At 38.6% G+C, this 13,675-nt stretch overlaps 2 protein-coding genes across 3 annotated transcripts; both read left to right on the top strand.

Moving 5' to 3' along the window:
• The first annotated feature begins 4 nt into the window (after positions 1-4).
• Positions 5-4,572, top strand: LOC139148153 (small nuclear ribonucleoprotein-associated protein B'-like). The gene is given in 7 exon segments (XM_070719462.1): positions 5-147; positions 1,033-1,243; positions 1,246-1,295; positions 1,828-2,011; positions 2,741-2,797; positions 3,277-3,408; positions 3,764-4,572. Coding segments are annotated over 7 exon segments (678 nt in total). The 5' UTR covers positions 5-144; the 3' UTR covers positions 3,805-4,572.
• A 4,031-nt stretch (positions 4,573-8,603) lies between these two features.
• LOC139148154 (polyadenylate-binding protein 2-B-like) lies at positions 8,604-13,467 on the top strand. 2 transcript variants are annotated; one of them, XM_070719464.1, is made up of 7 exons: positions 8,604-8,983; positions 9,301-9,480; positions 9,673-9,779; positions 10,599-10,686; positions 11,381-11,544; positions 12,268-12,312; positions 13,141-13,467. In XM_070719464.1, exons 1-6 carry the CDS (start codon positions 8,837-8,839, stop codon positions 12,299-12,301), a joined length of 720 nt encoding a protein of 239 aa, XP_070575565.1. In that variant the 5' UTR covers positions 8,604-8,836; the 3' UTR covers positions 12,302-12,312; positions 13,141-13,467. The 2 variants fall into 2 exon arrangements, with proteins under 2 accessions (XP_070575565.1, XP_070575564.1); XM_070719463.1 differs by having other exon boundaries at positions 12,268-13,467.
• Positions 13,468-13,675: the final 208 nt, after the last annotated feature.

A 13,675-nucleotide genomic window follows, 5' to 3' on the forward strand; every position in this document is an offset into this window, starting at 1 on the left:
CATCTATTCTGATTGGATGAAATTTGCGTTGCGCTTGTAGTGAAACGTACGCTTGGCGTCTGGACTAACATCTGACTCAGCTACGAACCGCCAGCAACCAAATAAATTCTATCCAAGTAATCCGCCGTCACCGAAGCTGCAATCATGGTAAGTCTGAAGCAAAGTAATCTTACATACTTTTATTTTATGTTTTCTCGCTGATTTATATCATGGCGTTATAACTGTTGGGGATATTTATTCGTAAGATATCGTGACTTCAGAGTGCTTTGTCAAAACAATCTTACTCACTCGGCGTGTACAATGGTTTCTCGAACGACATTTGAACGTTTTCCCCCGTGGTACATGTTATTTATGGTCTTTGTGTTATAATAATACATTAAGTCAACCCATTGCCCCAAACTTACGAGTGATCTCTATGAAAATGGAGCTACCAAATTTTGGCCGAATGAATATCGCACAAAACATCGATCAGCTTCCCTCCAATGCATTAAAACTAGACCTATGTGGGTAAATCATGAAGGCAGTTGTCAGTGGAACCTTAGTGTATTCATGAAGCTAACATTGTTGGGCATAGGATTTCACGATAAACAAACCGTTGAGCATTTCCGTGCATGTTAAGGCTTTGTTGTTCTCTATGGCGTAAATGGTCCCCATGTGTGCATCACTACAAAAATATATATAGTCCGACATTTTACTGTACTTGCATTTTACTGTAAATTGCCTTTGTTACTCCTGATGCATGTTGTGGAACAATACGATTCATGGAATACTTATACAAGCTTAACTAAATTACAGTCACCGGCGTTGCAAACAGAAGTGGGTACTCTTGTAAAATAATATTTGTAAACCCAAGATCCTGGTCATGTCCTCCAAATGAAGGTAATGTTGCTCGAAATGTTTGCAATATCATAACCAGAGACTGAGAGCAGCATCAAGATTCATTCAAATACCCGAAGCAACATAAAATCAATTATATTGTATTCCAAATGAAATACGAGATGTCTTCTCAGTTGGCATTTCTCTTTTTTTCAGACGGTCGGAAAGAGCTCAAAGATGCTCCAACACATCAACTATAGGATGCGGATAACCATCCAAGATGGCCGTGTCTTCATAGGGACTTTCTTAGCATTCGACAAACACATGAACCTCATACTTGGGGACTGCGAGGAGTTCAGGAAGATACGGCCCAAGAATGCCAGACAGCCAGAAAGGGAGGAAAAGAGAGTACTTGGGCTTGTTTTACTCCGGGAGAACATTTAGTGTCAATGACAGTTGAAGGACCACCTCCAGCAAGTGTAAGTAGTTTGTAAACCTTCGTCATTTGTCGGTGTTACTCCAGTAAATGAACTTAGCAAGTGCCCTAGGGTTACACTTTTGAATCAAGTATTTCACCTAAACAGTGTTAGATTATTAGTCGCAGAAATATTACAAATCATACAGCTACTCAAACATACTTGTGCATTGCTTGCAGACTACTTGTTATTGGTGATTTTAAGATAATATTAGATGTACTCAAATCTACATACAGTGTTTTCAAGCTGTTTCAGGACTCTGAGTACTGTATTGAAGCTGGGAAATGTATAAAACACTTTGAAGATATCAAAACCTGTAGAACCATAACTGTACTGAAAATAACTACATCAATCTTTGCGTTGTTCTGCATTAAAAATTTTTACTCCAGCAAGAAAGCATGTTCTGCATGATAGCTATAAAAAAAATTGTAGCTGTGTATAAATTATCCATATTTTGGGCAGAATTAGTATTGCCATCATTATAATAAAAATTTTATAATTAATTGATAAACATTTCCTTCATCTGTGGTTTCAGGAAGGTTTACCTAGAGTACCAATTCCAGGAGCAGCCGGTGGGCCAGGTATAGGACGAGCAGCGGGCAGAGGAGTGCCTTCAGCTCCGACTGGACAGGCTCCTGCAGGTTTGACAGGACCTGTCAGAGGAGTAGGTGGTCCATCACAGCAAGTTATGACACCACAGAGCAGAGGAGCTGCAGTCTGTATGTACTACTTTAGATACTACTGTTTCTACAGTTCTTAAAAGTGTGAAATGTGTATGATCTATGCTCATGATGACGTGCTTGTTCTTCTTCATTCATAATCTACTGAATGCAGTCATTGCGCTTCAGGCCATTTGACACTCCTGCATTCCAGTCCTGTTGGTGTTCACAAAAAATGTGATAAAAATTCTGGCTTTATAGAGGGATAAGATTTTCAAACTGTCTTGTTCAGGCACACCAGTTTTGTACAGATTGATGCACATGCCAAGTCAGTTTGTAGTTCAGCATTATCTATGCTAACATGAACTGCTTGAACACTTTGTTTCTTGAAGCTGCAGTGTCACCCCCCAAACCCAAGTAATTTTGTCTATGTATCAATCACACTACACCTTCAATTTTTTCATGAGCAGTTGAGCACCATGTACCAAGCAATCTTTTGGTTTCCTTGTCATATTAGCCGAGTATCATTTTAACAGTATACAAACTCTGTCACATTAACCCTTTGCACCCTGACCCCCAGGTACTCTATGATATCATCGGACATTTATGTCCGAGCCGGGTTCAAAGGGTTAAGAGCTGTGTTTTTAGTAACCAGGCCTTGTAAACTACTAGTATATTCCCTAACCTTAGGTAAAAACTTTAACCTCAAAAGTGTCAATGGTAAAGTTTTTGGGTTTGAAATTGAAAAGTTTATCCTGTGAAATTTGATTATTGTTTTTATTTTTACAGCTGCACCACCACAACAGTACCCTCCACCAAGGCCAGGAGGACCGCCACCTAGACAAGGTTCGTCAATGAATTTGAACTTTTTATCACATGACTTAGTAAAGGAGAAAGACGGCATTCATCCTTCCTGTTCATTATGCAGAGGATCATAGAAGCTATATGTGTGTGAATCAATTATGGAGACCGTAGCAATGAATGTTTTTCATTCTCTTAGTGCTGTCATGCAAGTACATATTGTTCTTCACCTTCTCCCCAAAATATGTGAAAACACAAAGTATGAGCAGTGCCAACACAATGCGTGGTAAACAATATGCCATGTTATTACTCAGAAATGAATTCAAGTCTGGATTAAAATTCAGTTGTGATCAATGACATGTAGACATTATGCACAGGCTATGGCTAAGTTAAATACAAGTCACTTGACATGATTTTTTGCAAAGAACAAGAAATAGCTCTTCACAAGCACTGTTATTAAACAGTTACTGCTGCAGGAGAGTGTAAATATTCCTATCTAACTTCACTCTACTTTTTGCCCACAGCGCCAATGGGAATGATGGGGAGGGGAATGCCGCCACAGATGATGGGACCACCACCCGGTATGAGACCTGGCATGGGTCCACCAATGAGAGGCCCGCCAATGGGTGCCAGAATGCCACCACAGATGATGAGGGGTAAGAAACGTTTGAAATCTTGAGAATATATTTCTGAAGGTAACATACACTGTAATTCTTTTTCGTAGTCTTGTCGTAAGAACATTTACCCCGCAAATAATCCCTTATTACATATACTGCTAAAAATGTACAGTACAGAAAGTGGGACAATAGGAACCAAAATATCCGACATCAGATGAATTGTTTTTCATGCAATACATCCACATATGACAAGTAATATTTCAAATTGAAGGGTCAAGTGTCTTACTGGCCAGACTTTCTCGTATTTAGTCAGTTTTCAAGTTTGAGCAAATAGCTGCTTAATCATGTGATTGTATTGAAATGTTTTTCACATGTCATTTTCTCTATTCTCTAGGTCCACCGCCTGGAATGAGACCGCCCGGGCCCAGATCGTAAACCATGCCAAGGTGTTTGTGTACATACTTCTTAGTTTCAAAATCAACACTTTCCCACTTTTCCTGGCAGAGAGAATGATGGGACAGCATTTTCATCAGGGCATTCAGTTCTGTTCCATTTTGTTTCTTTCTTTATCACATTTAGCCACCTACTTATTTTTACCAGTTTTCAAAGTAACTAGAGACTGTTTCCTTCCTTTTGGAAGCGTGGACAATCCCGTGTTCACTGACTGTATTCCATTCCAGCTGTTTGTCAAACTTTTTTGAGTGTATCGGTTTCTACACATGTGTATGGAGCTATACAGTAAGGGATGGTGAGTACATGCATCACAACATTTCAAGCCATCCTTCATCTCTGCCAGGAAAACCTGTATTTTTTGTATGTCAATAAAACCTCCCTCATGCATATATGACATTCACACTCACTCACATATGGGAATTAATTGACACATCTGTCCCATCAGTGTGTTCCCAGTGTCGTTCTTTACATCAAAACAGTGGAATGTAACCTTTTAATAAGTGTTCACGTCACACCAAGTTCCCTTTATCAAATCATGGACAACGCTATCAAAAGCTGACAGGATAAAAGGTACTGCACAAGATTGTCAGCCATGTGGTTTTCCATTCCAGTTGAAGAACAAAAGTATACAATTCATACACATGATGTTAGTCAATTAGGCTCCTAAGAGAATCCTTGACTTTTGTACTTTCCACTTGGGGTACTAGGCTGCCATGTTTTTATTTTTGAATAAAGTGTCATTTTTACCCAGTTCTTAGTATTGTTTGTACTGTTTGTGATCCATCAAGGATGGTCTTATAGCGATCAAAGCCAGAGCTTCCTTTCATTGCTACACTGATGTTATAAGAGTGCCTTTTTTCATACCAGACTCTGTGTTCAGCAAGTGAGTGATAAGAAATAAACAGATATTGGTTACATTCTGCTACCTATAGTGTGGTTAGGAGACTTGGCATCTCACAAAGTTGAATAGGTGTACATGAAAGGAATAGACTGTACATTGATTGCTGATGCTGTTAAGGGAGTAGATAGCATAGGTTGAGTTGGAGTCCAGTCAAGAAATTACTGAATTGTCCTGAGGGAAATTGTAGAGAAATGGCAATTTGTCACCTCTGTACAACAACTACCCATCTTTGACAAAGTCCACTTTGGCCAGGTTACTGAAATGGCGGTTCTTTTCTGTTTCTTGTGTGTGTTCCAGGTTTTGATTGAGTGAAACAAAATGATTTAAAGTGGTCTCAAACTGCCATGCATAAGAATCTACAAAGAAAATTGCAATCCACAATATCACCAATAGATTAATTTTGTTCTGTGTAAACGTCTACCGAAGTATGGGCATTTATTAGTGCCCCCACTAGCTGTGTTTTTTGGCACCCCCCCTCCCCCACAATAAATATGGTTTAAAATCAACTGCAACTTGTTATGTGTAAAAATTTGTAAATGGAATATGACCACAGCTTTTTAGGCAGTGCACGTACAACTTAGACCTTAAACTAATCACCACGATTTGAAATGGTGAAATTTTCAAAGAACACGGCTTAATAACGGGAATCAAAAACATCTTTCCTATGATTTGATGGTATTATTTTGGTTAACAAAGTGCAGAAAGATACAGATAGTGGCGCTTTAAGGTAAAATAAATATTGTTGCTGAGAAATGGAACGCATCATTCTTAGCAGCTCGCAAAGCAAGATACTCTTTTGAACTCTGTGAAGCACCGCAAAGTAAAAGGTATGGCCTGATTTTGTGACACAACCGCTCACAAAGTGAAATAAAGCCCATGTCTTTTACCTGATAACTACTTACGCGGACCGAAAAGGAATAAAAACACTAGCCTTCCCTGCTGGCGAGCACATGGCTGCCAATCGTGACTTTCAGAAAGACTACAAGATCAAGCGAGTTTTGGCGTATGACTCTGTCACCAGGATGCATTCTGTAGACCTAGGCCTATATTCTCTTTTTAATCAAACTTTAAGATCGGACTCCACTGAAATCACAGGTCTCTCTAGTATTTCAACAGAAACTGGAAATGTCGGAAGCTGACGGGTGCAGGGTTCTTCTCATCTTACGCCATTTGTACTTCTTATTCGTTTGCAATATACTCTGTACTGACGTATGAAACAGTTTGAGGTCTTTATGGTGATTTTTAATCAGGACACTCGTACGCACATATTTTTCAAGTCGTCGGTCACTATAGAATCTATAGTGGAACATGGGGACATGCAGTTTTCGGATTCTCAATGTTCGTAAAGCTTCTTGAGTTTGCTGTTTATATGGTCTCATTTTAAAACCTGTAAAAAATTTGTAAAAATTCGAAAATTGTGAATTCCTCACAAAGTCAACACGGTAAATATCGGTAAATTTTAAGTAATTCGTTTTCACTAATCCGAAACTTTGCTGGGTGACCCCCGTTTTCGTGAAGATGACAGAAAATAGTTTGAACTTCCCAGAGGAAAGTTTGAGCAAACGTTTAAAACTTTCTGTTCGGTTGCGTGTATGCAGTTCCATGAGAAGATCTGAGAACCTGCTATTTGACACGGTGGTCCAAATCGTAATTTCAGTGAATTTTTATGCTGACCGCATTATGGCTCATTGGCATTACAATGAATACTAGTACTTGGGTGACCTTGGCGGCCTTGAAACATTGCATCCAAACTTCCTTACAGGTGTATAGAAACCAGTATATACTCGAAGACTTTAAAACGTGGCTGTATATATAAATAAGTTGTATTTTTTTTTTTAAAAATTGTTATTCCAACTGTGCAGACCACGGATAGTAAATGAACCCAGCTGTGGTCAATACTCTCTGACCTCTGTTTCTCAGAAAACTGACTCATCTTTGGCTAGACTTTTGTTCTATGAAAGCGCGAGCGAGCACTGCTCCTGACTCTGCCAATGCATCGCTTTGTCCGACAGAGACTTGTTTTTCACCATAAATCTTTATAGATTAATACCTCATTTAAGGTTGTATGCACCTCGAAATCGAAAGATGACTTAAACTTTGCTCAAACTTAACTGAAGGGAATTTTAAAGCATTCCCTTTCGAAATCAGGGTCACCGTGCAAAATTTGATGCCAGAGGAGAAAATTACCTCATTAAGATATCTTTTTAGGACATTTGTGATATTTTCAATTTTAACGAATTTTCTGTCCACGGTATCTCCTCTTCCTGTGATCACTTTACCACACACTCTGCTAGACATTATTTTAGTTCACCAGGAAAAAAGAGCAAAACTTGCAATTGCGGGTCCGTTGAATTTGAAACAAATTACTGCATATTTAGGCATAGTCGATTAACACTGCCCAGTGATCCACCATGTTTAACTTACCAAGGGATTAAATTTTAGTAGATCAACGTCTCGCGATATACTTAGACGACCCGAAAGAAAGATTGTCTTTTACCTTTGTGTTTTGGTGTTCGGGCGTGCAGATGTTGAGACTCAAGGCGTGTATTAAAGATAGCCAAAGTAGAGCTTCGAAACTCAACGAGGATGAACTTCTATTTCATTACTCAAATAACTAACTGCCGGTACGGATCTACCCACAGATAATGGAATGCATGGCAAATTTACGTATTTTCAAAAATGAAATTTGACATCTTTTTAGTGAAATCAGCCGGACAGTTCTTCAGTGGCAATCAACGGTTGAGATTCAAACACAGATATTTTCGTGTCAATTAATGTTTGCGCGAAGATATTCAAACAAACACCCACAAAATGATGCAAAGAAAACCTTCATTTTCTCTTCACAACGTTTCGGTATTAAAGCTTGCAGAAGCTAGATGTGTCCATTGTGATTTTTTTATTCAAAAATATATGCAGAATCTATAATGGTCTTGATCGTACAACACAATGATACAAACGGCATACCTCAAGAGAGAAAATAGACAAACGAAAAGAAATTAAAATAAAGGGTATTAAATAATGAACCAGACTGTTCCAAAGGAAGTTCTGACAGAACACAAAATGGGTGACGTCGGTTCTAGCCTTTAAATCTTTCTGGAAATACTATGAAGAACATACACAATATCTGCAGAGTTAAATCGTGATTTCTGTGCTCCTGTCCTTCGGCAGTGATAGTTCCATCCATATATTGATGTACAAGCAAGTCTGCCAAAGCTTTTGTATGCATGTTTCGTATACTTCAAACGTTTTTTCTTCGTCATTAACAAAACTACAGGATCATTTTGCACTAAGAAAAAGTTTAATAATTTTTCCGTTTAAATTGTAGTTTTTTATTTCTCACGATAAAGAATGGCTACTAAGTTCAATTATGCTAACCTTCGGACACTTACAAATGGTGGCAACGTGACCTAGTACCGTGACCTTATCATCGGGTAAATCAAGGTGGACAAGAGTCTGGCTGTATCCAACATGGTCTTCTACCTCATGCGTATGATAAGTGTCCAGATAGAAATTTATATAACGTAAAATGGCCATTTCTGAAAGATATGTAATTTTATGTTTCTCAAATTTAAGCGCTTATACTTGTATTTTTATTGCCACTCTTGCGGCGCTTGTCTGTCTTTCCGTTTGTTCTTCTGCATGTGGTATCTTGTATTTTGTTTTGAAAATTGGAACCACAGGGAACATATATTTTAATAAGGTTTCATAAAGTTTTACCCAGCGTTATAAAATTCCATCAAAAGATTGATACTCAAACCGAGCGCTAAGAAGACATGAAAGAACACGGCAAATTTACCGTCCGAGTAAACTTTTGTCCGTCTCTACATGTAATATTCATTTTGCGTTACATACAAGCGTTGTTATCTACATCGCCCCCAACGGCTTGTTACTGAAGGGCTCACCGCGTGAGACGCCATCTTGATTCTCCCTGGTTTTCGAACCAACACCTCCAATCTGCAATCAACTGCCATCTGCTGAAGTTGTTTGCATTTTGCCCCGTTTTTGTTCTCTGCAGGATACTGTATAGACGCTACAGTTTGTGTGAAAGAATTTTAGTTCGTATTATTAGCGGTGAAGGACTCTGCTGGCAAAAGGATATCCCATAAAAACAAGATGGCAGCCAATGGCGAAGACAGCTACTTGGTGCACCAAGCTGATCAAGATCCTGTTACTGATGACTCCGTAGGTGTTGATCTTGGGGTACATGAAATGTCACAAGAAGAAGGTGCCGCCGGAACAGATAATGGCGTTGAAGACCCAGTATGTATCTCTTATAATTGTGTGTTTGAGTGATCAATTCGCATATAAACATGTCATCGTTGCCCTCTCGAGCTCGCTCTAGCCCTGCGTACTGTAGGTCTGTGTGTTCCCGGCGTTATACGGCCTCCACCACAATTCATTAAATAACAAAATGATGTTATTTCATAGCCAGTAATCTGTCACTATCAATCAATATACTCTGTGTATATCAATATGCCATTGTAGTGTACACAGGGCTAGAGCTCGCTCGTATTTGAAAATGGAAAAGAGGAAGTTGCTATTTGATCAACGCTGATGGTTGATTTTTCTACCTACAGGAATTGGAAGCAATCAAAGCTCGAGTACGTGAGATGGAGGAGGAAGCAATAAAACTGAAAGAAATGCAGAATGAAGTTGAAAAGCAAATGAATATGAGTAGTCCGCCGGGTGCGCTGACATCGCCAACCTCACTAGAAGACAAAGTGGAAGTAGATGCTCGGTCTATTTATGTCGGAAACGTAAGTGGCACTTTGAGTAACAGTTGTTAAGAGAACCTGCATGGTGAACCCACCGTATCTGTTTTGAAGAATTTGGCATCACAGTGCAGTGTTGTAATATAGTCAGCAATACTTAAGCTTATTTTATCAAGCATACTAGTTTGGAAGCATATTGAATTTTTCATTCATATTGCCCGTATTTTCATGTTACAGGTTGATTACACTGCTACTGCTGAGGAACTAGAGGCTCACTTTCACGGTTGCGGTTCAGTGAACAGAGTGACCATTCTCTGTGATAAATTTACCGGACATCCTAAAGGGTTTGTTGTGAATTCAGCTGTTGAAGAGCTGCCATCATGACAGCCGACAGCTCTGTAAAATTCTCTTGAGATCATGATATTTGCTTTGAAATTTTCGCTTTACATCTCTCAACTCTAACGTGATAAGTATTGTGTTGTTTTACAAATTTTACTAAACTCGGTCAACACGTTGCATGTTCTAGCATTGCAACAACATCAAAGCTTTGTTTGTCCGGTCAAGCATCTTAATTTCACACCCATTCCTGTGTTTCAAACGATCAGAATGAAAACAGTAGGAATTGTGAGCAAAGTATCTGTAGCCCTGAAAAGGTTTAGGTGAGCCAAAATAAATTAATGTTCAAGCCATTCAACGTAAAGGAAATGAGTGTAATTGTATTCTTAGGATCCCATTGGTGTCCCGTTCAAAACTATCAAAAGCAGATTTTACTAAAAAGGAAAAAAAGCTATCTGCATTTGTACCACAAACAGTTTAGGTTCTTTTTTATCGTAATTCCTGTAACTTGGAGTGTAATGCTTAACGTAGAATATTTCAACTGAATCCCTCAGCCTTCCTCAGCTATTGTGTCATCGTGAATGGTACGATGACATAGACCGGTATTGTGTAGCATTCACAATGACAACGGTTGATAAAGGCAGAGTGATTCAGTCGAAATATTGTACCATAAGCATTCGCTCTAAGTTACAGGAATTACGAAAAAAAAGGATACATTCCAGAGCAAGGAAACTATATTTTTAGTTGTAGTGTTCAGGTTATTGAGAGTAGTGCATAGCTAGGTACTGGTGTAACATTCTATGTGTGTATAAATAACCTTTTTACAGGTTTGCATACATTGAGTTTACTGATAAAGATTCTGTCCAGACAGCAATGGCATTGGATGACTCACTTTTTAAAGGAAGACAAATTAAGGTTTGTGCCCTCTTGTATCATACTATGTCAGTGTTTTATACAGAGTGCATGATTGTGCAATTCCCCTCTTTTTAAACAAAATCCCTCGAAAGGGCCATCTGTGTCCCCCACTACAATGGCATATTGATATACACAGAGTATATTGATTGATAGTGACAGATTACTGGCTATGAAATAACATCATTTTGCTTATTTAATGAATTATCTACCAAGAGAAAACTAGCTTTTAATCAACAGAAAGATATGCCAAAGCTGTAAGATAATCAACTAGAATTTGCCTCCAGATTGCAAAGCTGTAAGACCTGAGTGAATGAATTATGTAAGCCTCTGATATATTAAACATTTACTACATGGAAAAGAGCCACAAACTTGAGAAATATTTGATTTGATCCGCAGTATAACTATAATTTGCCAGAATACTTTGAAAAACTTTATTTGCATGACGCAAATTTGGATATACCTTTATAGCACCCCTCGGTCAGAACGTATCTGCTCCAAAATTTTCAGGCAGTGGAAGACATTCCTCCATAGTGAGACGTACCTATTGAAGTGCTATGTTCTCTGCGAGTAGGAAATGGGCCCCAGTATATATGTATCCAGATTCAAACTCTGGAATGCATGAGACTTTGTATAAAATGGAAAGTTTGCTCTATCTTGTTTATGACAATTAAATTGTAGCTCACACTTCTTTCAGTGTTTACCGAAACGTACGAATAGACCTGGTATCAGTACAACAAACAGACCGCCGAGGGGACAACGTGGTGGCGGAGGAGGCAGCTTTAGGCGTGGATACAGAGCACCATTCAATATGCAATACTACAGTGGCTATGTGCCAAGGCCGAGAACGCCAAGATTCAGGTATGCACTGCTTGACTGTGACACGTACGTGACCAGTATCGTAGTAATTGTTGACACCTGGGGACAAATAAGTTACAATCTCTGTATTGGAGTACAGTGAAATATCCAGTTAAGGGGCTAGGAACTTATTTAGCAAACTTCTGCACATCTCTGTGTCCACTGTGGTCAAATGCAACTTCTTTGTAGTTAGTGTGACAATGGCAAAATCTTGTACCATACAGTGACTTGAACTTGAAGAGAAGTGCTGCAGTTAACGCCTCAAGTGGGAATTTGATCTCTTCTGTTGGTTCACCATGTTATCAATGATATTGTCTGTCATGTAATATTGGAATTTGACAATATTAGTTCAATCTGCAGCATTGTATGTGATAATGTAAACGGTTTATAGGAGCTGCAGGGTCATCAAAGTCATACATATTGTTCAATATTGTTCACAAAATCCAAGTAGTAACAGCAGGGGGCCTGTGAAAGCTTGCCCTTGGAAGTGAACATTGTCGCCATCATTTAGAACTGATACAGGATGTTACCTGATGTCAGTGACGATCAGGCTGGTCCATCCTGAGGAGTTGCTAAATTGTGTTCCACAGTTTACAGTTAACTTGTGAAAGAAATTCTGAAGAGTTCTTATACGCCTGATTGCCTTGATTTGATGATGTCGATAGCTAGAATCTGGCTGCCGAAGCCAGCTCTCTGCAATAACGTGTGTGTTTGCTTTATTCACAGGAGCCGTAGAGCTGTATATTACTCGCCATATTAAAAGAAATGCCAGTAAGCTTGATAAAGGGATTCCTAAAAAAGCTTTTTGGGATGAGGATAGGAAAAAAAAGAGGAAAAAAAGAACATGAAAAAAAAGACTTGATAAAGAACACTAGTACACACGAAAAAAAGGCAGACTGTGAAATGTATGTTCTGAGTTGTCCAAGAAGAGGAAATAGTGTAATGTTGTTTTGTGCAGTACTCACATGATGTGTTTGCCTTTCAAATAGACATCAAACATTCAACTCTTGTATTGGCTAGTTCTCCTGGCCAGCCACACACAACTGCTGTGCAGTCAGTGCGTGTGGGCCTGTCAAGTATGCCAAATATTGTTTCTGGCCTTTCCAGTTTAGCAATGGCATATCCCAAGTATTTGTTTTGGACGCCTAGCTTGGCCATTTTTTTAAATAAAATATGCAGGTAATTTTGCCGAATGCTTGAACAGTCCTCGGCTAAGTCATAAAAAAATGCATATCTTCTAGTGTCCTCACAGGTCAGGATAATGTTATCCTCACCTGCAACTCACTTTGAGTCAAATCAATAGGGGGTCAGAGTTTTCCCCACCACGTATTTGGCATAATTTTTACCATTTCAGTTTGGCAATACTAAAAATATACCCTTAACATTCAGAAAAAGTGTCTTAGATTTTATGTTCATTTGGCGATCATATTTACTGACCATTCAGATACAGATCGTACATAATCCAGTGAAAAGAGTTCACTGTAACCACGTAATTTCTTTTTTGTTTGGCAAAGTGGGGGCTTCGTTTTTTTAATTTTTTTTCATTTTCTTTATTTTTTGTGGTGGTTTTGTGGTTTTTGTCTCTCTTCTCTCTTTCAGGCCCTGACACGGCATGGACCCTACCATTTCTACTGTCTTCAAGATGCAAAACCATCCCGAAGATCAGAGAAAAAAATGCATGGACATTTCAACAAAAATTTTTTTGTTGGGGGGAGCTTCTAAAAAAAGTGAGAGAGAGAAAAAATTGGCCCAATTAAAAAAAATGGGAAGGGAAGGCCCAAAAGAAAGCATAATAAAATTAAAAAAAAAACGAAACTTAAAAAAAATATTTAAAAAAAATTAAAAGAGGACAATGGGTTGGGATTAAAAAAAAATGTGCCTATGTATTTTTTTTTTTTATTAGAAATTAAAGTTCTTTAAACGTTATTTCTTGGTCGGTCCATTGTGTACTTGTGTGTAGGTATGCCTGTTGTGAGAAACATTTCTTTTTACTTGATGCATTGAATGCATGACATTGTGTGGGATACCAATTCCACAGGACATGTAACCTCATTGTATCCCCATACACCTGCAGGACTGTGATAACGTCAGTGTTTGGTTTCCCTGGATTCCTAAGTATAGCACCAAGATCCCA

Source organism: Ptychodera flava, chromosome 13 (assembly GCF_041260155.1).
Source record: "Ptychodera flava strain L36383 chromosome 13, AS_Pfla_20210202, whole genome shotgun sequence".
In the NCBI taxonomy this organism is placed as follows: domain Eukaryota; kingdom Metazoa; phylum Hemichordata; class Enteropneusta; family Ptychoderidae; genus Ptychodera; species Ptychodera flava.